Source organism: Emys orbicularis, chromosome 13, assembly GCF_028017835.1.
Source record: "Emys orbicularis isolate rEmyOrb1 chromosome 13, rEmyOrb1.hap1, whole genome shotgun sequence".
NCBI classification, from domain to species: Eukaryota; Metazoa; Chordata; order Testudines; family Emydidae; genus Emys; species Emys orbicularis.
This window is the reverse complement of record NC_088695.1, coordinates 14238871-14262324: the sequence shown is the minus strand read 5'-3', so window position 1 is coordinate 14262324 and position 23454 is coordinate 14238871. Positions and strand designations below refer to the sequence as shown.

The window sequence follows — 23454 nt, the reverse complement described above, 5'->3', positions numbered from 1 at the left end:
CAAACTTTTGAATTTCATTTCCTGTTTGCCCAGCGTGGAGAGCACAGGTGACCATGCAGAGCTCATCAGCACAGGTAACCATGATGGAGTCCCAGGATCACAAAAGAGCTCCAGCATGGACCGAACGGGAGGTATGGGATCTGCTCGGCATATGGGGAGATGAATCAGTGCTAGCTGAACTCCGTAGCAGTAAACGAAATGGCAAAATATTAGAAAAAGTCTCAAAGGCCATGAAGGACAGAGGCAATAACAGGGATGCACAGCAGTGCCGCGTGAAAATTAAGGAGCTAAGGCAAGCCTACCACAAAGCCAGAGAGGCAAACGGAAGGTCTGGGGCAGAGCCGCAAACATGCTGCTTCTACACGGAGCTGCATGCCATGCTAGGGGGTGCAGCCACCACTACCCCAACTGTGTGCTTTGACTCCATCAGTGGAGAATCACGCAACATGGAAGCGGGTTCGGGGTACGAGGAAGATGATGATGAAGACAATGAAGATAGCTCACAGCAAGGAAGTGGAGACACCGGTTTCCCCAAAAGCCAGGATATGTTTATCACCCTGGACCTGGAACCAGTAACCCCCGAACTCACACAAGGCATGCTCCCAGACCCTAAGGGCACACAAGGGACCTCTGGTGAGTGTACCTTTGTAAATATTACACATGGTTTAAAAGCAAGCGTGTTTAATGATTAATTTGCCCTGGCAATCGCGGCCAGTACAGCCACTGGAAAAGTCTGTTAATGTGTATGGTGATGGAGCGGAAATCCTCCAGGGACATCTCCAGAAAGCTCTCCTGGATGTACTCCCAAAGCCTTTGCAAAAGGTTTCTGGGGAGGGCTACCTTATCTCGTCCACCATGGTAGGACACTTTACCACGCCAGGCCAGTAGCACGTAGTCTGGAATCATTGCATAACAAAGCATGGCAGCATATGGTCCCAGTGTTTGCTGGCATGCAGACAACATCCATTCCTTATCTCTCTTTGTTATCCTCAGAAGAGTGATATCATTCGCGGTCACCTGGTTGAAATGGGGTGATTTTATTAAGGGGACATTCAGAGTTGCCCGTTCCTGCTTGGCTGAACAGAAATGTTCCCCGCTGTTAGCCACGCGGTGGGTGGTGGGGAGGGGTGACGTGATCATCCCAGAGAATTGGGTGTGTGGAGGGGAGGGGGGTTAGTTGGGTTTGTGCTGCATGTTAACCCGGAAACCACAGCCCCTCCTTTTACATTGCAAACCCATTTTAAATGGCCAACCCAACGGGTGCTTCGTATGGGAAATGGGGGTGCTGCTGTTTGAAACCATTCCCACATGTTATGAAGGTTAAAAGACTGTGGCTTACCATGGCTGCCTGCAAGCCGAATTCTGTTGCCTGGCACTGCGTGAGTGATCTCTCACACCAAACCGGCAGGCCCTCAACATAAGAGGGAAAATGCGACCTTGTAACGAAAGCACATGTGGTGTGTAATGTGAACAGCAAAATTTAACGTGAAAAAGTGTACCCATTGTTCTCTAAAATGTGTCTTTTTTAACCACTTCTCCCTTCTCCTCCACCAGCTGCAAATGTTTCTCCTTCTCAGAGGCTAGTGAAGATTAGAAGGAGAAAACGGCGGACTCGGGATGATATGTTCTCGGAGCTCCAAATGTCCTTCCACGCTGACAGAGCACAGCAGAATGTGTGGAGGCAGTCAATGTCAGAGTGCAAAAAAGCACAATATGAACGAGAGGAGAGGTGGCGGGCTGAATCGCGGGATGAAGAGAGCAAGTGGCGGGCTGAAGAGGATAGGTGGTGTCAGCTTGCTGACAGAAGGCAAGAGTCGATGCTCCGGCTGCTGGAGCATCAAACTGATATGCTCCAGCGTATGGTTGAGCTGCAGGAAAGGCAGCAGGAGCAGAGACCGCCGCTACAGCCCCTGTGTAACCAATAGCCCTCCTCCCTAAGTTCCATAGCCTCCTCAACCAGATGCCCAAGAAAGCGGTGGGGGGGCCTCCGGCCACCCAGCCACTCCACCCCAGATGATTGCCCAAGCATCAGAAGGCTGGCCTTCAATAAGTGTTAAACTTTAAAAGTTTTAAACTGCAGTGTGTCCTTTTCCTTCTGTCCTCTCCCACCCCTCCCGGGCTACCTTGGCAGTTATCCCCCTAGTTGTGTGATGAATTAATAAAGAATGCATGAATGTGAAGTAACAATGACTTTATTGCCTCTGCAAGTGGTGCTCGAAGGGGGGGTGGGGAGGGTGTTTAGTTTACAGGGAAGTAGAGTGAACCAGTGGGGGGGGGAAGGTTCATCAAGGAGAAACAAACAGAAGTTTCACACCGTAGCCTGGCCAGTCACAAAACTCGTTTTGAAAGCTTCTCTGATGCGCACCATGCCCTGCTGTGCTCTTCTAACCGCCCTGGTGTCTGGCTGCACGAAATCAGCGGCCAGGCGATTTGCCTCAACCTCTCAACCCGCCATAAATGTCTCCCCCTTACTCTCACAGATATTGTGGAGCGCACAGCAAGCAGCAATAACAATGGGGATATTGGCTTCGCTGAGGTCTATCCGAGTCAGTAAACTGCGCCAGCGAGCTTTTAAACATCAAAATGCACATTCTACCACCATTCGGCACTTGCTCAGCCTATAGTTGAACAGGTCCTGACTACTGTCAAGGCTGCCTGTGTACGGCTTCATGAGCCATGGCATTAAGGGGTAGGCTGGGTCCCCAGGGATAACTATAGGCATTTCAACATCCCCAATGGTTATTTTCTGGTCCGGGAAGAAAGTCCCTTCCTCCAGCTTTTGAAACAGACCAGAGTTCCTGAAGACGCGAGCATCATGCACCTTTCCAGGCCATCTCACGTTGATGTTAGTGAAACGTCCCTTGTGATCCACCAGGGCTTGCAGCAGCATTGAAAAGTACCCCTTGCGGTTTATGTACTCGGTGGCTTGGTGCTCCGGTGACAAGATAGGGATATGGGTTCCATCTATCGCCCCACCACAGTTTGGGAATCCCATTGCAGCAAAGCCATCCACCACGTTTCCCAGAGTCACTACCCTTGATATCAGCAGGTCTTTGATTGCGTTGGCTACTTGGATCACAGCAGCCCCCACAGTAGATTTGCCCACTCCAAATTGATTCCCAATTGTCCGGTAGCTGTCTGGCGTTGCAGGCTTCCACAGGGCTATCGCCACTTGCTTCTCAACTGTGAGGGCTGCTCTCATCCTGGTATTCTGGCGCTTCAGGGCAGGGGAAAGCAAGTCACAAAGTTCCATGAAAGTGCCCTTACGCATGCGAAAATTTCGCAGCCACTGGGAATCGTCCCACACCTGCAACACGATGCAGTCCCACCAGTCTGTGCTTGTTTCCTGGGCCCAGAATCGGCGTTCCACGGCATGAACCTCCCCCAGTAACACCATGATTTGCACATTGCTGGGGCCTGTGCCTTGTGAGAGGTCTATGTCCATGTCAATTTCCTCATCACTCTCGTCGCCGTGCTGCAATCGCTGCAATCACCTCCTCGCCTGCTTTTGCTTTGGCATGTTCTGGCTCTGCATATACTACAGGACAATGCGCGTGGTGTTCATAGTGCTCATAATTGCCGCGGTGATCTGAGCGGGCTCCATGATCCCAGTGCTATGGCATCTGAGCTAAAAAAAGGCGCAAAACTATTGTCTGACGGAGGGAGAGAGGGAGGGGTGAGTGATGACATGGCTTACAGGGAATTAAAATCAACAAAGGTAGCTGTGCCTCAGGGAGAAACACAAACAACTGTCACACAGAATGGCCCCCCCCCAAAGATTGAACTGAAAACCCTGGGTTTAGCAGGCCATTGATTTCACGGAGGGAGGGGGAAGCAAATGAATACAGAACAAATCTGGTCCATCTATCTTTTACATCTTAGGCTGGCAGCAGACGGTGCAGCATGACTGATAGCCATCGGCATCTTCTGGGTGCTTGGCAGAAGATGGTGTATTATGATTGCTAGCCATCATCATCAAGATGGTGCAATAGGACTGCCGGCAGGACTGAGTCTCCAGGAGACAAAACATGTCTGCCCAGGTGCCTCTGACCGAACTCGCTGAGGAATACGACGATGATGGATACCAATCATAATACACCATCTACTGCCAAAAGGCAAGGAGCTGCTGCTATATAGCAATGCAGTGCCACGTCTGCCGGCACCCAGGTGACATATGGTGACGGTGAGCTTTGAACAGGGCTTTGCCACCTCTCAAATGACTGCCCTATGGGATATTCTGACAGGGGGCTCACTCAATCTCTCCTGTTGGAGTCATTCCGGTGTGGATAAATAATGAAAGTCATTGGAGCATGGGGACTGGATTCTGGGTCTCCCAGCTGAGTGCTCTAACCACCAGGCTACAGAGTCATTCCCGGTCTCTTTCTGTCTGGCCTACCCAGAGCAGAGCAGGAATACTCCCTCTATATACATCTCTAGGGAATTAGCACCTGCTCAGCTGTAGGCCTCTCTTTCCCCAAGGCCTCTTCTCCTCTAGCAGGGATGGGGTAGTCCCGCTTTGTCTGAGGATACCCTCCCCACTCCTGGAAATTCTGTGCTCAGATCAGGGCCTCAGAATGCCAGAAGCCTCCCAAATAAAAATAGACCCATGTGCAATGGAAAAACCTCGCTGCCTTCTCTGAACTACTAGTGAGATGCTCAGATACTATGGTGATGGAAGTCATATAAGTAGCTATAGATTCATAGGCAGAAGGGACCATTGTGATCAGCTAGTCTGACCTACTGTATAACATAGGCCAGAGAACTGCCCAAAATAATTTCTAGAGACCTTTTCGGAAAAAAAAAATCCCATCTTGATTTAAAAATTGTCAGTGATGAAGAATGTACCGCAACCCTTGGTAAGTTGTTCCAATGGTTAATTACTCTCAGTGTTAAAAATGCACACCTTATTTCTTGATGGCATAGATAGGATAGATTAGATAGATACTGAAGAATAATATGAAATCAATTTTATTTTATGTAACACCCTTTTAGACAAAATATATCCCACACATTTTGCAGAGAAAAAAAATACATTTAACAGGATTAAATAGTACACAAAAGCAGAGGGAAATGGACATAATTAGTATAAGTTAATGAGAAATAAACACAGGCAAATGAGAAATACTATAACTAAACTTTTTGTTGTCACTTTGGGCTTGTCTATTACAAACTCTTGGCTGGGACTGGTGTGTTGGCAGAGCCCCGTAGTGGCATAGCTACACCATTTGCCTGAATAACATAAGCTATAGCATCAGACACACTCTTCTGTCAGCATAGTTGCCTCTACATGATGGATTTTGGTGACATAACATGTCAGTGAGGGACTGTGACTTCTTTCACACTCCTAGCTCACATAACTATTTGGCAAACTTTGCAGTGTAGACGAGACCTTGCATAGTATTTCTCATCTAAAGATATGAAATGACTTTACAGACAAAAAAACGCTGGGAAGTTTTGTTTTGTTTTTTGAAGGAGGCTAACTCCCAATGGGAGATGGGCACCTAAATTCCTTTGGCTCCCATGAAAATCCAAGCCTCAGCCTTTGAGGGAGTTAGGCAATAGGGAATGTTCAGTCCACCCACTACTAATATGCACCCATATCAGGGATGGAGCATCAAAGTTCTGTAACGAATGAAACACAGCAGAGGAGTTTACAGGCGTGTGGACTCTTACTCCCATGAGTGAAGGGATTCATGTGCATTGGAAGGGGGGGAGAGGATGTAAGTCAATCCAACAATTACTTATGGCCGTGATTTTCAAAGGGGCATAAAGGAGTTAATTGAAAATGAATGGGAGTTGGGTGCCTAACTCCCTTAGGCTCCCTTAGAAATCTGAGCCCACATGCTTAAGTAGTTGAAGGACTGGCCCAAAATTTCATTTTTTAAGTCAGATGTATATCATAGAATCATAGAAATGTCAGGCTGTAAGGGACCTTGAAAGGTTAAGTCCAGCCCCCTATGCTGAGCCAGGACCAAGTGAACCTAGACCAGACCTGACAGGTGTCTGTCGAACCTGTTCCTAAAAACCTCCAGTGATGGGGATTCCACAACCTCCCTTGAAAGCCTGTTCCAGAGCTCAACTCCCCTGAGAGTTAGAAAGCTTTTCCTAATAGCTAACCTAAATCTCCCTTGCTGCAGATTGAGCCCTTTGCTGCTTCTCCTACCTTCGGTGGCCATGAAGAACAATTGATCCCTCTCATCTTTAAATGAGCCATTAACATATTTGAAGACTGTTATCTGTCCCCCCCTCAGTCTTTTTTTCTGAAGACTAAACATGCCCACCTTTTCCCCCCTTTTTTCACATTTCCACATAGGTCAGGTTTGCTAAACCTTTTATCATTTGTGTTACTCTCATTTGGACTCTCTCCAATTTGTCCACATCTTTCATAAATATGTGAAACACGTTCAAGGCCACACAGCAAGTAACATTACGTTTATAAATTAAGGTTCAGTTTAATTGTAATGTTCTATTGATGGATCCTTTCTCAAACTTTCCTAGTGATTGAACTCCACATTTAATAATAACATTTAGCACCCCTATAAAAGCTTTCATCCATAGATATAAAAGCTCTTTGCAACAGTCCTGGGGCTTCAACTCCGCTGCTCCAACCCCTAGACCCATTCCCCTCCAAGAGTCATCAAATGTAACCTAGGATCCTGACTCCCAGCATCCCCCCTCTCTAACCACTAAAACCCACTCCCTTCCCAGAAAGAAGAATAGAACCCACGAGTCCTGACTTCCAGAACCTATATGTTCTAACTTACTACATCCCATTCATGGAAATAGATACTAATGCCAGTATTCTTGATTCTCTTAGAAGAACATTTTCTTCACACGGACCTTTTTCATGGCTCTCTTCACATCCTTTTCCTCAGAGTATAGATCAATGAGTTTAACATGGGGGTGACGATGTTGTACAGCAGGGAGATTAACTTATCATTATCCAATGAGTAACTAGAGAGGGGTCTGACATAGGTGAAGATACTACTCCCATAGTAGAGCAGGACTGCAGTGAGATGTGACACACAGGTGGAGAAGGCCTTGCTCCTCCCCTCAGGGGAATGTATCTTCAGTATCCTTGAAACAATGTATCCATATGAAAGTCCAATGCACAGGGTGGGGCTCCACCCCAAGAAGATGTTGGAGACCAGAATCATGGTGACATTGAATGAGATGTCTCCACAGGAAAGAGCCAGCAGGGGTGGGATATCACAGTAGAAGTAGTTGACCCTGTTGGCCTCACAGAAGGGCAAGTGGATGGTGAGGAAAGTGTGCAAGGCTGCATTGAGTGTACCACTAAGCCAGGAGACTGACACCAGCAGAACACAAAACTTCCTGTTCATGAGCAGCGTGTAGCGCAGGGGTTTGCATATGGCCACGTAGCGATCATATGCCATGGTGGCCAGCAAGATGCACTCTGCACCCACAAAAAACAGGAAGAAGTAGAGTTGTGCTGCACACCTTGCATAGGAGATACTGCTCCTGCCTGAGAGGAGGTGCACCAGCATCTGGGGGACGGTGGTGGTGGTCTGGCAGACGTCTAGGAGGGAGAGGTTTCCCAGGAAGAAGTACATTGGGGTTTGGAGACGTGGTTCCACCAAGGAGAGGAAGATGATGAGCATGTTCCCCAAGATGGTGAAGATGTAGATGATGGAGATAACCCAAGACAGTAGGAAACGTAACCCCTGAATATTATGAAATCCAAGAAGGATGAATTCAGTTGGCATGGATTGATTCTCCATGACCACATCTTCACTTGTCTGCAGCAGAGAGGAGAATGGTGTATAAACAAGGAAAAAGGAGTTATGATACAATAATTTGCATATTTCAGTTTGGTCACTGGCAGAACCAGGAGTCTAGAATTTTTTTCCACTAATCCTCTCTTACCATTAGAACACATTTCCCTCTCAGATCCAGGAATAGAGGCTAGACATCCTGACTCCCTGACCCTGATCTAACCCCTAGAACCTGCTTGCCTTCTGGAGCTTGTACCGCAGGGATATCACTGCTAGAGCACACACCATTCCCAGGGCTGAGGAATGCTCGTGGCTCCTAGACCTCATTGCTCTAACCACTACACTACACTCCCTCCCAGAGCCTGCAATACAATCCATGACACCTGTCTCCAAGCCCCCTGTGCTAATCCACTAGACCCCACTCACCTGCCAAAGCTTGGAATAGAAACCAGAAGTGCTGACTCCCAACCCCTGCTTCTCTAACCAATAGACCCTATTCACCTCTCACAGTCGAGAATAGAACCCAGGAGTCCTGATTCTGAGACTCCCAAATCACTAAACAATAGAGCTCACTCCCTTTCTGAGCTTGGGATAGAACTCAAGAATCCTTCTCTCATTGGTAGATCACATACCTTTATGAGTACCTGAAGGAGGACATAGAAAAGCTCCTGATTCACCGTCTTTGCTTTAACTCTAAGATACCAGTCTTTCCCTTAGCCAGGGCTAGTGCTTGTGTATTGGAGAAAATTTGTCCCTCCTTGGACCATACCACACATATTCAAGTGATAAATAAAGGACTTTAATCTTCATGGACTGTAAATCTAATACTACAGTCAGAGGCATGGTACTGTGAAAACACTGACAGTGGAGAGACAGATTATTACCACTAGCTGGTAAAATATAAAAACAATCTAATCTTCATTTCTTTAGCTGCCATACATTTCCAGATTTCATTTAAAATAAACATTTAAAAAAGGATAAAAGGGTATGTATGAAACTTATGGGCATAGTAGGTTACAATGTCTTTCTGCTGAAGAGCCAGATTCTACCCTCCACAAAAACTGTAAGTTTCAATTAACTTAAACAGATAGATAAAGACACAGAGAGAGATGCATGTAGATGGAGAGTGAATAATTTGGTGAGAGAGAGAGAATGATGAGGAGTATAACTTATTTGTAATTAATAAAATATACAAAATATACAATCATTTTATTCTTTCTTTAACTGCTTTATATTTCCACAATGCAAAGTACGGCAGTCCACTTGGTATTGGGGTCCATTTGTTTTCAGTTTAGCTAAATGGCAAAAATTGCAGTTTCTCATTATTGCATATATAAAAATCTACATGCCCCTCAATGGCAAGGTAGGTTAATACAAGACTTTACAGAAGATCCAGATTCTGCTCTCCACAACACCAGAAAGTTTTGAATATTCCAACAGAGAGACAAATAGTTGGATAGATAGATAGAGACAGAAGGAAATAAATAAAAAGAGAAATGGGAAAAAAATATTATGACAAGAGCTAGCTACCCACCTGATATAGATAGATAGATAGATAGATAGATAGATAGATAGATAGATAGATAGATAGATAGATAGATAGATAGATACTGACTGGTGAGACAGAGATGATGGTGAAGATGATGACGATGGATGCTTTTATTAAAAGCATTAGTAAAATACAGAATCACCCTATGTTTTATTTTGATCTATTTTATGTTTCTAGATTTTCAGCTTACAAAATGCAAGAGTCCAGTTGATATCAGGATCCATTAGTTTTCCCCTTACCTAAATCAGAAAGATTATACTCTCTCATGTTTGCAAGTTAGTTGTACATTCAGAAACAAAAGCACAACAAACAAACAAATATATTCAAAATTTCTGTGCCCTTCAGACACTACAGAAGAATGAAATTGTGCTTCCCATAGCACCAGAAAGTTTCATACAACTCACCAGAGCGATAATAGATAGATAGATAGATAGATAGATAGATAGATAGATAGATAGATAGATAGATAGATAGATAGATGAAGGAGATTCAAAACATCCATGAAAGAATGAACATTCAGAATCACTATAATAGCTACAGCAATATGTGAAATATCTCTTACTTACCAGTTCAAATAAATAAATGGTGCTGGCTCTGCATTACTAACAATGGGGACCTTGAAGGAGAACTTAAATATATATACTTTAAAAGGACTCTTGAGAACACATCCCCAGAGCATGTGTTGTGTGTTCAGAGATGAAGCTGCTTTGGGTGGAATTCCAGTGTGGGGCGGAATGGGAGGGAGATATCATCAGTTTGTTCTCTGGTGAAATACCTGTAACTGTACTATGTGGTGGTGAAGTAAATTATATTTGGAAATAGTAGTGTTAGTGTTGATGTACGTCTATACCCACTGATATCCAAAGCCAGATTGTGGCTCTTTGGAGTGGAGCATAGATCACAGCCACTTTTTTTTGGTGTCTTTGACAATTTCTGCAGAAGTAAGCATCTAAGCCCTATGGATGGGAAATATGACCCTGATAAAGGACCCTGTAGGGCTGTGAGAGGAAAGAGGTCTTGAGCATCTACAATTCTTAAGGGTCATTTGGAATCCCCAGAGAAAAATATCTGTTCTAACATCATTTAAATGAATGGATTTATGTCAGGGATGAATTTTGGCTCCATTACTTCTCAGATAGGGAGATGACTCTGAAACCTATTGATGACATATTGGGTCAGATTTTCAAACTTGGTTTACCTAATGGTAAAGACTGAGACTGGGATTTTCAAAGAGGCCTAAGGGAGTTAGGCACCCAGCTAGCTTTCCTCTATGTCCAATGGAAGCTGGGTGCCTAACTCCCTGGGGTCCTTTAAAAATCCCAGGTACAAATCTTTATTTGAGCAACTTCATGCCAAATTCTATTTTGACCATTTCGCAGCAGAAACTTAAAGCACTTATTGGATTTGGGGTAGAATATGGTATTTTAGTTGGAGACTGGGATATGGGTGTGGTGTGAGCAGAGACACCAGACTCCGTTTGCCTTAGCCGAGAACTAGAGAATGCCCTCCCACCATAAGATCCACACATTATTAACTTCATCCTACAGTCTATCCTAGACTGCTCTGGAAATTGAAGGACCAAGAACTCTATGAATTCAAGTCACCTCCACAGCTGATCAAGCTTCAGTAGCATACCACCACTTTTCCCCGTTCTAAATTGACTCCTGCCTCTCTTTCACGAGAAACCACATATGCTTTAGGGAGTCAATAGGACTTATTTGTACCCTGTGATGTGTTACTAAATTATTACATGTGGATATAAAAGTGTGAGGTGCTTTACAAAAATTTTAATTAGGGGTGAATTGGAGCCTAGAGAATTTAGTTTTGCCTTGAACCTGCAGGAAGGGAGTAACACCCCCAAATGGAATTTGCCCATGTTAGCAGGGTTGACAGAAAGAATTTGGCAAAGTTATAAGCAACTGAAAACAGGGTTGTAATGGGGTTGGGGTTCTCACCCCTAGCGAGGGCCCTTGGCTGAGTGTGCGCAGGCTTGCACTTTCTCTCCCTGTAGCCCTCTTTGGGCTCAAGTCCTTAATTAGTCCCGTAATCTATCAATGGTCTCAGCCCTGGTGTCGAGACATACTCCCAGGGCTTTTCCCCAGGAGGCAATGTCCTCGCCCTCTCTGGGCGCTTCAGGCCCTAGCTCTCTTGCTAGGCCACTATGGAGTTCTGTTCCCCTTCTGGGGTGCCTCAAAGTCCAGGCCACTACTCCCCCAGTGGCTAATGGGGGTGGGGGGGACCTGGGCCCACCCAGTACTCCAGGTCCCAGACCAGGGACCCTGTTGATAGCCGCCATCCACTGGGTCCCTTTATCTAAGTCATACCACTGCTTTAATTCCCTAGGCCACTTCCCCACAGCCCGGCACCTTCTTCACCCTAACCTCAGGACCTTGTCTGAATAGGGTCCCAGTTACCAGCCTAGAGCTCCTTCTCACTCCCTCGGCCAGCCACACACTCCACCAGTTCCAGAAAGAAACTGACTCACTCTGGCCCTGCAGCTCTTCTTATACTAGCCTGCTGGGCCCTGATTGGCTATGTCCCACATAGCCCTTCTAGGCAGTTTGGAGGATCCTCTCCCCTGCGTTTTCAGGGTCAGGGTGTGACAGGGCCATGATGTCTTGAGCAGGGTGCCAGTTTGTAAAAGGACGAATTCTTCTGTTGACCTAGCTACCACTTCTCAGAGAGGTGGATTAACTACATCAATGGATAAACTCCTTCCACCAACAAAGTAAGTGTCTATGCTATAGCGACACAACTGCAACATTGTAGCTTTGCGGCTGTATGTTGACGTGCAAATGTCTCTTGGGAGAATGCATTAGCCATAGGCTACAGAGTTATTCCCACTCTCTCTACACCCTCTAGAATTCTACAGAGCTAATTGCTAGGATGTTCTCCTCCAATACCCCACGTTCCACTCCCTGCTCCAATGAAGATTTCAGTACATACACAGAGTAGAACAGCTTCAACAGGGGAGATTGAGAGAGACCTCTGAGCACACCTACCAGATTAGACCCCCACAAGTGAGATTCCTGAGGGAGCACCAAGTTTGTAAATGCCACTAGGGAGTTGACATGAGTCAGGGCTGAGCTGCTCTGTGGTGTCAGTAATTTGATGGCTTCCCAAAAGCCCACTGGCAAAAATGTAGGCACCTCTGGGACTTTACTGGTGGAAACTTAGGCACCTGAGGACCAGATTCACAAGGGGGATTTAGGTGACATTCATGAAACCCCTGCTACCTTGCCCTGTAGTGCCTAAGTCTCTAGATGGTATGGTTGCAAAGACAACCTAGCAAAAATGACCCGAGTGAAACCACTGTGGCAATGTCTGCCCGAGTATGCAGAGAGCCTGACACAATAGCTCAGAAGTGTGAACTGCCTCATTTATTTAAATGGGTGCTGTTCCAACCTGACCCTGCCCTCCCCCTGGTCAGGCATCAGTCTGTTGTACTCAGACCCAAACTGTGTTTCTCATGTGATTCTAACCTCTCTGGATCTAGATAGTGACTGGTCACTGTTCCTAGCTCTGGGTCTCTCTGAGGCATATTGACAGGTGCAGACCCCATGCATGACATCCTTCTTGGGCAGTGGGACTCTGCAGTCCACCTGGCTTAGATCACAAAACAACTGTCTCATTCCTCCCATCATCCAATTACTTATACCTATTCCCCCTCACCTTGCAGTGGGAGCCCAGACAAACCCTTCAGGGACAATGCAGCAGGAAAGCAAGAAACGCAAACACTTTCCAAGGCATCCCACACTCTAGCAGGGGCAGCAGTGCTCATAAAAGACTGATGCTGTCAGGATAGGCTGCTTTTTCACTAGCATCTGAATGTTCTAAACCAACAAGGAGGTTACAATGCAAAACAAAGGTCTCAATGAAGGTGACAACCACAAAATTGCTAAAGCACATTGGTATGCTATGTCACCAGCCCCATACAACTGTAACTCTGCATTCATAAAGTTTTTGTCAGTGAATTTCCCAGGTGTTTTTATTTTTGTTTCTTTTTTAACAGAAAATGCTGTTGGTAGGAGATTAGAAGTCATTTAGACAGTTGTAGTTGTCAGACATTCATAGAAATGTAGGGCTGAGAGGGACCTCGAGAGGTCATCAAGTCCAGCCCCCTGTGCTAAGACAGGACCAAGTAAACCTAGAGCAGCCATGAGAGGTCTTGTCCAACCAGTTCTTAAAAATCTCCAATGATGGGGATTTCACAACCTCCCTTGGAAGTCTGTTCCAGAATTTAACTGCTCTTCTAGTTAGAAAAAAATTCCTAATCTATAAACTAAATCTCCCCTGCTACAGATTAACCCCTTTACTTATTGTTTTATCTTCAATGGACATGGAGAATAATAGATCACCATCCTATTTATATCAGCCCTTAACATACTTGAAGACTGTTGTCAGGTTCCCCCTCAGTCTTCTTTTCTCAAAACTAAACATGCCCAGTTTCTTTAACCTTTCTTCCTGTAAGGTTTTCTAACCCTTTGGTCATTTTTGTTGTTCTCCTCCATACTCTCTCCAATTTGTCCACATCTTTCCTAAAACATGGATGTAATAAAATACAGCCCAGATTTTAAATGTGACCTGCCCTTCTGGATGCCTTCTGGGTAGGCTGCCCCCTTCTGAGACCCTTCTCCAGTCCCATGAGCAAACCCCTTCCATGTGGCTGGCTCATGCCTCTATTTCTCTCTGGGGTAGGATCCAGAAATATAGCCACGCTCCAATGGGGTCACCAGCTTCTTCCTTCCCGGGTGCCAAACCCACTACCTCTCAGGTCCAGCTGTGCTTGGACTCTGCCAAAGTTCCCCTTTGGGACCCTGTGGTCAGGAATCGTTTGCAGTGACATAGAAGCAGGAGTATTTGTCCAAATCGTGCAGAGTGCTTAGAGAAGCAGATTTTAACAATAAAATAAGACCTATAGGGCCATTGTCTTCCCTACATTTGGCATTTCCCTCCAGCCCCTGGGTAGACACGACCTACCCTTGGTGTCTCCTGTTGTCTCTGGGCACCAAGTTACAGCTTGACCACTGCAGTTCCTGACTTTCAGTCTGTCTATCTGTCTTTCTTCACCCTGATGGATCTGGGTCTTTTTGTCAGATTCCAGCAAAGCCAACTACTTCCTTTTTAACCCTTCAGGGTCTTTTGATCTTAGCCCTAGCCTTAGGAAGAGTAAAACATCCTAATGTGGACCATGCCAGCCAGGTTAGTTCTCTCCCCAGTTGATGACCCAGCCCATTGTTGTCTTAACTCTCTGAAGTGGGTACCTCAGAGGCTGAATTATCTGAGTCGTTGTGTTACCCTTCATGGATTCCTTAACAGCACACTTTACAACCTCCTTTGCTTTAACACTACACATTAAGCCAGACAGCAAAAATTAAAAAGGGAAACCAAATTATACATCATATTTTTAAGCAATAATACAGACATTTTCCCACTTTGTGACACTTCCCAAGTTGAGACACTTTAATGGGGCTCAATGATCAGAAAAACAACTGTATTTATGAGAACAAACAAATGTTACTCCTGGTCAAGAATTTCCTCAGAGCATCCTTGACTTCTTTTCTTTGTTCCTCAGGCTGTATATGATTGGGTTGAATGTCGGAATAACAACCGTGTAGAACAGGGCGAGGGCTCGGTCGGTGTCCACAGACACATTGGAACTGGGCCTCATGTAGGTGATAAAGACGCTGCAGTAGAATAAGATGACTGTGATTAGGTGTGAGGAGCAAGTGGAGAAAGCTTTGCGTCTCCCCTCACCTGAGTGCATCTTCAGAATGGTCCAGATGATGCTTGCATAGGAGGTGATGATTAAGATTAAGGGGACTATTGTGAACACCATAGTGAGGAAGGCAAGAATGGCATTGATGAGTGATGTGTCCGTGCTCACCAGTCTAAGCACTGGGAGGACGTCGCAGAAGAAGTGGTTGATTTTATTTGGCCTGTGGAAGGGTAATGTGAATATTGCTGCCGTTTGCTCACATGCCACCAAGTTGCCCACAATCCACACCACAGCTGCCAAGCTTACGGAGACCTTTTCTGCTCATGATGAGTGAGTAACGCATGGGGTTGCATGTGGCAACGTACCGGTCATAGGACATAACAGTCAGTAGGCCACACTCCGTGCTGCCAAAGAAAAGGTAGAAGTACATCTGGACTGCACAGCCTAGGAAAGAGATAGCCTGCCTCTCTGAAAGGAAGTTGGTCAAGGTCTTTGGGATGACCACCGAAGTGTAGCAGATCTCCAAGACTGACAAGTTCCTGAGGAAGAAATACGTGGGGGTGTTGAGGGCCAGGTCAGCAACCGTCACAGCGATGATGAGGCCATTTCCTATCAGTGTGATGAAGTAGATGAGTAAGATGAGGACGAAAAGAAGGGGCTGCAGATGCTGGAGGTCTGAGAAGCCCAGAAAGATAAATTCTGTCACTGCAATTAGGTTTTCCTCCATAGCTCGGACCTGTTGAGACCACATAGGTATTTAAATACCTCTCTGGGGTTTGCATGGTATCTCATAATAGATAGATAGATAGATTAGATAGAATCACAGTTACACAATCAGCTTCACCCCATCCCCTTTCTCATCTCACTATGTTCACACAGCTCAGGTGTTCCGTCTCTTGGATCTTACTCATCTCTGGTTGGCGATTCTGACACCCTGTCCCAGGGTTTGCATGGTATTTCATGATAGATAGATAGATAGATAGATAGATAGATAGATAGATAGATGATTATGTGAACACAGATCAGGTGTTCGGTCTCTTGGATCTTACTCATCTCTGGTTGGCAATTCTGACACCCTGTCCCACACTCATCTTAGGAACAGGCATTGGCAAATGCTGTGTCCACTCCAGAGGGGCAGTTGGGCCACATCTAACTGGCGCTGTGACCCCACGTGCTTGGTCGCAATTCCTGGAGTGGGGGTTGGGGCTAGCCCCACAGGACAGGCACTGCAGGAGCCCCCACTTCAGGGTGAATCATGGACACACACAAAAAAGTCATGAACAAATGGGAAAATCACAGTGTCTGTGACTTCTTTCCCATTGTGACAGACATGCATCCATAAGAATGATTATTAAAGAGTACCCCCACATTTGTTACCACTTCCCTACCTCACACAGTGCCATCCCATTAATGAGAATGAGATACCAGAGTGTTGAGAGAAAAAGCACTAGACAAACCAGCAATAAACAGCCCAGACAAATGGCTGGTCCCATCTAATCTTACACTTCACTGCCAGCTAATGTGGTTAGATTTACCTTTCACGTTACTGGAACCCACCTGGACCAATTTCTGTTCTTCTAGACAGACAAGATTCTCCAGTGTGTCTGTGGGACTCTCAAATCTGGGTAAGACGAGAGACAATCCTGTAGATGAAGATATTTTAGGTGCCTTTGAAAATGACATTGTAAACAGACAGAATCAATAGGCAGATAGATGAGTCATTCATTAACTTTAGTTGACTTGATAGAAAGACTTTATGCACAGTACCTTTGATAAGACAGAGAGAAAGACATGAAGGACAATTCTGTAGATTAGATACATAAGAGTAAATTAGATTGAGTGATTAGATGAGAGAGAGAGTGAAAGAGGTTGCTCTATTTTTCCTTCAATTCTGGAGATAATTTAGGTGTTCATGACTCAGAAAATGAACTTGGGGTCATAATAGTAAAGAAGGAAAATGCCTCAGACTGGCCCACAAATACCTTGCTCTTAGCCGTCAAACCTTCCCACTTCTGAGCAGTTCCATCATTTCTGAAACTGACTTATCTTTAACAGAAAAGCTTCTCTGCTAGTGAATCTCAGACGTTAATCCTTTCTGTACTGTTCAGTAACCACTGGGATAAAATCCCGAGGGTTCTCTCTGACTATGGGTGCCTGGGAGAATTAGTAATTGTATTCTGTTTGTAAGCACTTGGATCAATGAAATCAACTCAGCAATAAAGAAACTACCATTAAATTCAGTGATGGTCCGATCCAAATTGCAGTGTCAACTGTACTTGTTCATAAAGGTCAGAATATTGGTTTACTGACAGTTCTCCAAGCATTTACTGTAGACATATTCTTCATTATTAAGATGTATTTGTTGCAATAAGGGTCTAAGCCCTTAGAGCCTGGACAATTTATATAAGCTTCTCAGGAACATGGGACATGTTCTAAAGATGTATAAATTGTATCTACAAATGTCAAGAAAAAATATAATTGAAAGGTAGGCCAAAAGCTTTTAGCAATAATTGCCAGTGATCTCAACTGCATAGATCTTGGTAGAACTGGTGTGAGGTCTGACTAGTCTTTAAAGAGACATGGTGTTCACTTCATCATGATCTCAACATCCAACTTGGAACACATTGCACCCCAGTGTTGGCACTCTCAGGATGGAGCTGAGAACTCACTGGACCATGGGTAGTTATTAACTCCCCTCTCATCCCTAGAGTGACTTCTTAAAGACAGAGTTGAGGCACACTGGTCAAGAGTGTTTGTAGGGAAATTCACAGGGCCATTTCCAACTTGTGTTAGATATACAGAAAGCCAAGGACAGCATCCTCCATGGATGTCAGCTCTTCCCACCATTAATTTCTAAATCTCCAGTTCAGATCTATCCCCTGGCAGGCATGACTCCAATTTGTTATCACATGATGGCTGCTTGTTGTCTCATGTGAAATGTATGCAGTGGTTCTCAGACCAGGTCCCAGTGGACAAGTCTCCATGTCTAAAATGTATTCACCAACAGCCTTGGAAATAATTTTCAAACTTCTTGGTAAATTCATCTCAGCGGCCAAGGGCTAGTGGTGAAATTCACTCCAGTGTCATTCCCAAGCCATTCCCATTGGGGGTAACTTTCAGTGTGAACTAGACAATGATCTCCCTTTCACTTCTTTGAAAATCCTAGCCTAAACCTGCAAAGGCCTTGAGTGGTGCACAGGCCTTGAGTTTATTTGACATGGAAGGATCACGGACATTGAACTAACCTGGGACACCTGGATGCAGGCTCCCCAAGACAGGGCCGAAGCAGGTTAGTGGGACAGTGTGCTGGAACTGTCGGTACTTCAGCCTTAGCCTGAGCTGTTTGATGAATCACTGGAGGAACTCTGTCCTCATGTGCAGAGTTGCATTAATTCCTTGTTTTATAAGGGTTTTCGTCACCTTCCTCTGAGACATCAGATCTTGGCAATTGACAAAGTTATGACACTGCGATGGCAACAGTCTCAGCCTTTAGAGCCAATCTTTTCTTGCCCCTGATTTTCGCCAATCATGATTATTAAGAAGAGGTGATATATGAATAATAAAACCTCTGATTTATAAATATGTTTGTGAATAACATAGTAAGGACACTTCTCCAATGACCTGAGAGAAGTCTGTTCCAAGAAGATCGACTGTTTATAGCAGGTAGCTGAGCATCAGCTTTTCTGGGTTCAATTTCTAGCTCTGGGAGAGGATTGGGTGTAGCAATTATAGTGTGTGGGGCGGGTGGCTTGGGGACAGATGGGAGTCAAGATTTTTAGAGAACAGGGCACATCAGGGAGCTGGTTCTGAGTATGTATGTATTTCATAATCTCTCTCCTCCTTCCTGTGGAGGCCAACTGTCTTCTTTAATTGATAGCTCTTCAGTGAAGGCACCAACTTTCAATTATACCCTTATTATGGGCAGATCAGTAGATCCCCGGTCCTGATTGGAGCATCTGAGCATTGATATCACTCCCTACATGGTTGTAGACTTGGATTTTCAAAGGAGTCTGCTGGACATAGGCTCCCAAATGCAATTCAAAACCAAGGAAAGTTGGGTGACTGACAATCTCAGCCTTCATTATTTTAGCCATATCATCAAGGTCTACAAAAATGACAGAGTAACCATAGACTGGTGGACATAGTCTGTGATTGGTTTCAGTCCCCTGAAGAAAGTCTCAGTTTTCAACAGACTGGGAAGCACTGGGGAAAGGGATTCTTATTCTGGCACATGATGCCATTAAAACATGAAGGCGAAGACTCACAATCATCCAACTCCCATTGACTTTGAATGGTATTTGGGAGCCTCCTCAATTAGAATTTTTTGAAAATCCAAGTGGGCTGTCAATGTAGTTGTGGAATACACATCTTGCACACTGTAGCCGTGCGGGACTCACACCTGCAGCGCCTCCTGCTGGTACCTTCTGGGAATTAGTTCTCTAGCCATCGGAGCGCCCTCTGCAGGCTGGTGTCCCACTTTTACTGGCCCCCGTGTCCCTCCCGGCCCTGGTGCCCTTTTCTCTGGGTGCTGCCCCTGGAAGTACACCCCTCAGTCTCTGGGTCTCCCCTCCCCGGGGAATCCCCACCCACTATCCCCATCTCGCCTCTGTCTTTGGTTACTGCCCAGGCTCCATCTAGCCCCCGTTCACAGGGGCAAACAGCAGTATAAATGCCACTCATCACAGGCAAGGGGGTTTGGACCTGCTGCCTCTGCCTACCTCCTTGGGCTGCCCCCTGCAACCCCAGTACCTTATTTGGCCTTCCACTAGGCCGTAGCCTGGGGAGTTTCCAGGCCGGAGCTCCCCAGCTCCCTGCGCCTTCCCCCCAGCCCTGCTCCACCTCAGGTACCTTGGTATGCTCCCAGCAGCCAGGTCCCTCCCTCTCAACAGGCTAGAGAGAGAGTGTGTCTCTCTCCCTCCTGGCCCATGGTCACTTATAAGGGCCAGCTGGGCCCTGATTGGGGCATGGCCACAGCTGAGGCTGCTTCCCGAATCAGCCTGGGAGCTACTTGCTCCAGCAACAGTCTTCTGCTAGGCTGTTTTAAGCCCCTCCGCACCGGAGTGGATGACCACCCCACTACACACACCTTGACAAATTTCTTCACACGCCTCCCGTCAAACTTTTCACACTCCAGATGTCAAAATCAGTTCTCACCCCTCAGTGCTGGTTGGTCAGGGGGCAGTGCTAAGAGACTTGTTGGGGGCAGTGCTAAGGGGGGCATGATGTAGGTCCTGCACCCCTTGAGCATGTGCTCTGGGGCACAGGCAGGAACTTTTGGTGGTAGTTATCCTGAATAGATAGAGTCAATAGGTAGATAGATGAGTCATTTATTTTGATCAGTTAGCTTGAGAGAGATAATGATGCACAGTCCATTTCACCATGATTGCACCATCGCATTGGTACAATATGTGTACCCCATAACCACTCCTACATAACTGTCATGTATTTCATAGTCTTTATTATTTATTATTTGTATTTCAGGATCAACTAGGATCCCCAATAATAGACCAAGAAAACATGGGCTAGATTCACAAAGGGACATAGATGTTCCGGTGCTGATCATTGAAGCAGCTGAATTTTATGTACCTAGAAATTCAAAGGGATTCACAAAGCCTCAGTTTAGGCACCCAGGCTCCCTACACAATGAATGGGGAGAGGTAGGCACCTAAAAATGGGATTCACAAAAGCCAGCATGCTCAGGGGTTCCTCATCTAAGCTAGCCAATGGGAGATTCCAGGGAGGTGCCTATCTGTCAGCTTTCTTGGGGTCAGGCACCAAAGGTGTTTTTTGCAAGAGGCCTGAGGCATGAGAAGGATGACTCATTCATCACTCTTAGCTCAGTCATTTGGGTACTCAACTAGGAGGCAGAAGACCCAGCTTCAATTTTGCCCTCTGCCTTAGGAGAAAACGGATTTGAACAGGGAACTACAACTTCTTAGGAGAGTACTATAGCTTAGGAAAGTACTATAACTATTACTCTTGCTTAATTTCCCCTTCTTTTCCCCTCACAAAACCCATTCAGAAGTTAATATTCTTCCTTGAGAAGTTCATGCTTCTCTTCAAGGCAGCCCTCAGGGAATCTTTCATCTGCTGGTTCCTCATGCTGAAGATGAAGGGGCTCATGAGAGGGGTCACCACTGTGTTGAGCAGGGCCACCAGCTTGTTGAGCGAGGTGTCACTGCCCAAAGGCCGGACATACATGAAGATGCAGCTGCCGTAGCCCGTGGTGATGATGATGAAGTGGGAGGAGCAGGTGGAGAAAGCCTTATTGCGTCCTGAGAGGGATGTTATCCTGAAGATGGTGGCAACAATGTAGGTATAGGATACCACCGTCAGGATCAAGGAGCCCAGCAGGATGGCAGAGGAGGTCATGAAACTCAGCAGCTCCACAAAGCTCATGTCCACACAGGACAGCTTGACGAAGGCCAAGCTGTCGCAGAAGAAGTGGTCGATCTGGTTGGCATTGCAGAAGGGCAGGGTGATGATGGGGATGATGGTGATGATGGTGGTCAGGAACCCCATTACCCACGACCCCAGCACGAGCTGGAAGCAGAGCTGAGCATTCATGACCATGGTGTAGTGCAGTGGGTTGCAGATGGCCAACAGGACAAACTCACTGCAGCCCAGAAGGAAGTAGAAGTAGCACTGAGTGATACAAGCCAGGTAGGAGATGGACCTGTCACCCGTCAGGAGCTGACAATCACCTTGGGTAGGACAGAAGATGTAATAAGGATCTCCAAACAGGAGAGGTTCCAGAGGAAGAAGTGCATGGGGCTGTGGAGGTGACAGTCTAAGAGGATGATGGCGATGATCATGATATTGCCAGACAAGATCAGCAGGTAAGAGGCCAGGAAGCCAACAGCCATGAGGCATTTTAGATGGCGGAGGTAGACAAAGCCCCTGAGAATGAATTCGGTTATGGTGGTTTAGTTCCGCATGGCTACATTGGAGCTATCTGTGCGGGGTAGAGGAAGGACGGAGGGAATAGGGAATAATGTGTCAGATGAACAGGAGAAAAGAAAAGTAGAAAAACAGAAGAGTAGAGAAGAGGAAAGAAAAGAACAGAAGAGAACTTAAAAGGAAAAGGAAGAGAGATAAGGAGGAAAAAATGATTAAATGTAGAGAAGGAAAGCAAGGGTGAAATAAGAAAAGTGAAGAAGACAAAAGAACAATACAGCAAATAAAAATTTACCCTGTGGGCAAAGGGTGGGATGGGAAGAACAACAAGTCAATGTGAGCAGGGAAGGGAAGACAATGAGAAGAGGAAACAAATGGCAAACAGAAGAGGAAAGAAAAGTGGAGGAGAGAAAAGCCCCAAAAATAAAGAATAGCAAAGCTGGGTGGAATTGTTTCTCTGTGCAAATTTTTGAATTTTTTTTTTTGAGGTGTGGGGGAGAAAGGAGAAGAAAAAAGAAAAGTGTTCAGCTGAAAACTCTTCAACTTTCTGTTTTTTTATTTTCTTAATGAAAAGTCAAAAATTGTCCACAGAAAGCAGACTCTTACCACAAAGGTTTTAGTTTAATTGAAAACCCAATTTTTTGGGTCAGAAAACAGTTTTGATAGAAATATTTGGACTATCCTTAAAAATAAGGAAAGAAATAAAAAAGAGAAAGGAGAAGTAAAAGGTAAAATAAAGGAATAGAGAAAAGCAATAAAGGAAATGAGAGGGTGAAAATGAAAGTAGAGAAATGAAGAAAGGGAATAAAAAGGAAAGGGAAAAAAGATAAACAGAAAATGTAGGAACCAAAAAAAAATCAAAGTAAAAGGAAGGAAAGAAAAAAACAAAAAAGAAGAAAAAAAGATGAGTGAAAGAAAAGAAAGGAGAGAAAGGAGAAAGGGGAAATGAAAATATAAGAAAAAAAGTTATCAAAATGGAGAACAAAGATATTAAAAAAGAGAAGATGGAAAACAAAAACAACAAAAGGAAACAAATAAACAGAATGGGGGGCAGAACAGTTACTCACGTTAGTCCGTATGTCTACACTATGAAATTAGGTCGAATTTATAGAAGCCGGTTTTATAGAAATCGGTTGTATACAGCCGATTGTGTGTGTCCCCACATAAAATGCTCTAAGTGCTCAAGTCGGCGGACCGCGTCCACAATACCGAGGCAAGCGTTGACTTCCGGAGCACTGCACTATGGGTAGCTATCCCACAGTTCCTGCAGACTCCGCCGCCCATTGGAATTCTGGGTTGAGATCACAATGACTGAATGATGCAAAACAGTGTCGCGTGGGGTTCTGGGTACATGTCATCAGGCCCCTCCCCCTCCATCAGAGCAACGGCAGACAATAGATTCGCGCCTTTTTACCTGAGTTACCTGTGCAGACAACATACCACGGTAAGCATGGAGCCCGCTCAGCTCAGCTCACCGTCACCATTTGTCATCTGGGTGCCGGCAGACATGGTACGGCATTGCTACACAGCAGCATCTATCTGCCTTTTGGCGG

General features: G+C 45.5%; 1 protein-coding gene and 2 pseudogenes across 1 annotated transcript; all 3 read right to left on the bottom strand.

Moving 5' to 3' along the window:
* Nucleotides 1-6857: 6857 nt before the first annotated feature.
* LOC135888037 (olfactory receptor 5V1-like) lies at nt 6858-7742 on the bottom strand. Its single transcript, XM_065415850.1, has one exon. The coding sequence runs from the start codon at nt 7740-7742 to the stop codon at nt 6858-6860; it is 885 nt and encodes a 294-aa protein (XP_065271922.1).
* A 7041-nt stretch (nt 7743-14783) lies between these two features.
* Nucleotides 14784-15755, bottom strand: LOC135888454 (olfactory receptor 10A7-like; annotated as a pseudogene).
* Nucleotides 15756-21022: 5267 nt separating this feature from the next.
* On the bottom strand, nt 21023-21942 carry LOC135887643 (olfactory receptor 6C76-like; annotated as a pseudogene).
* Nucleotides 21943-23454: the final 1512 nt, after the last annotated feature.

Bases quoted from the DNA above. Each gene is read 5' to 3' on its own strand.
- LOC135888037 (XM_065415850.1), bottom strand. From the start codon at position 7,742: ATGGAGAATCAATCCATGCCAACTGAATTCATCCTTCTTGGATTTCAT.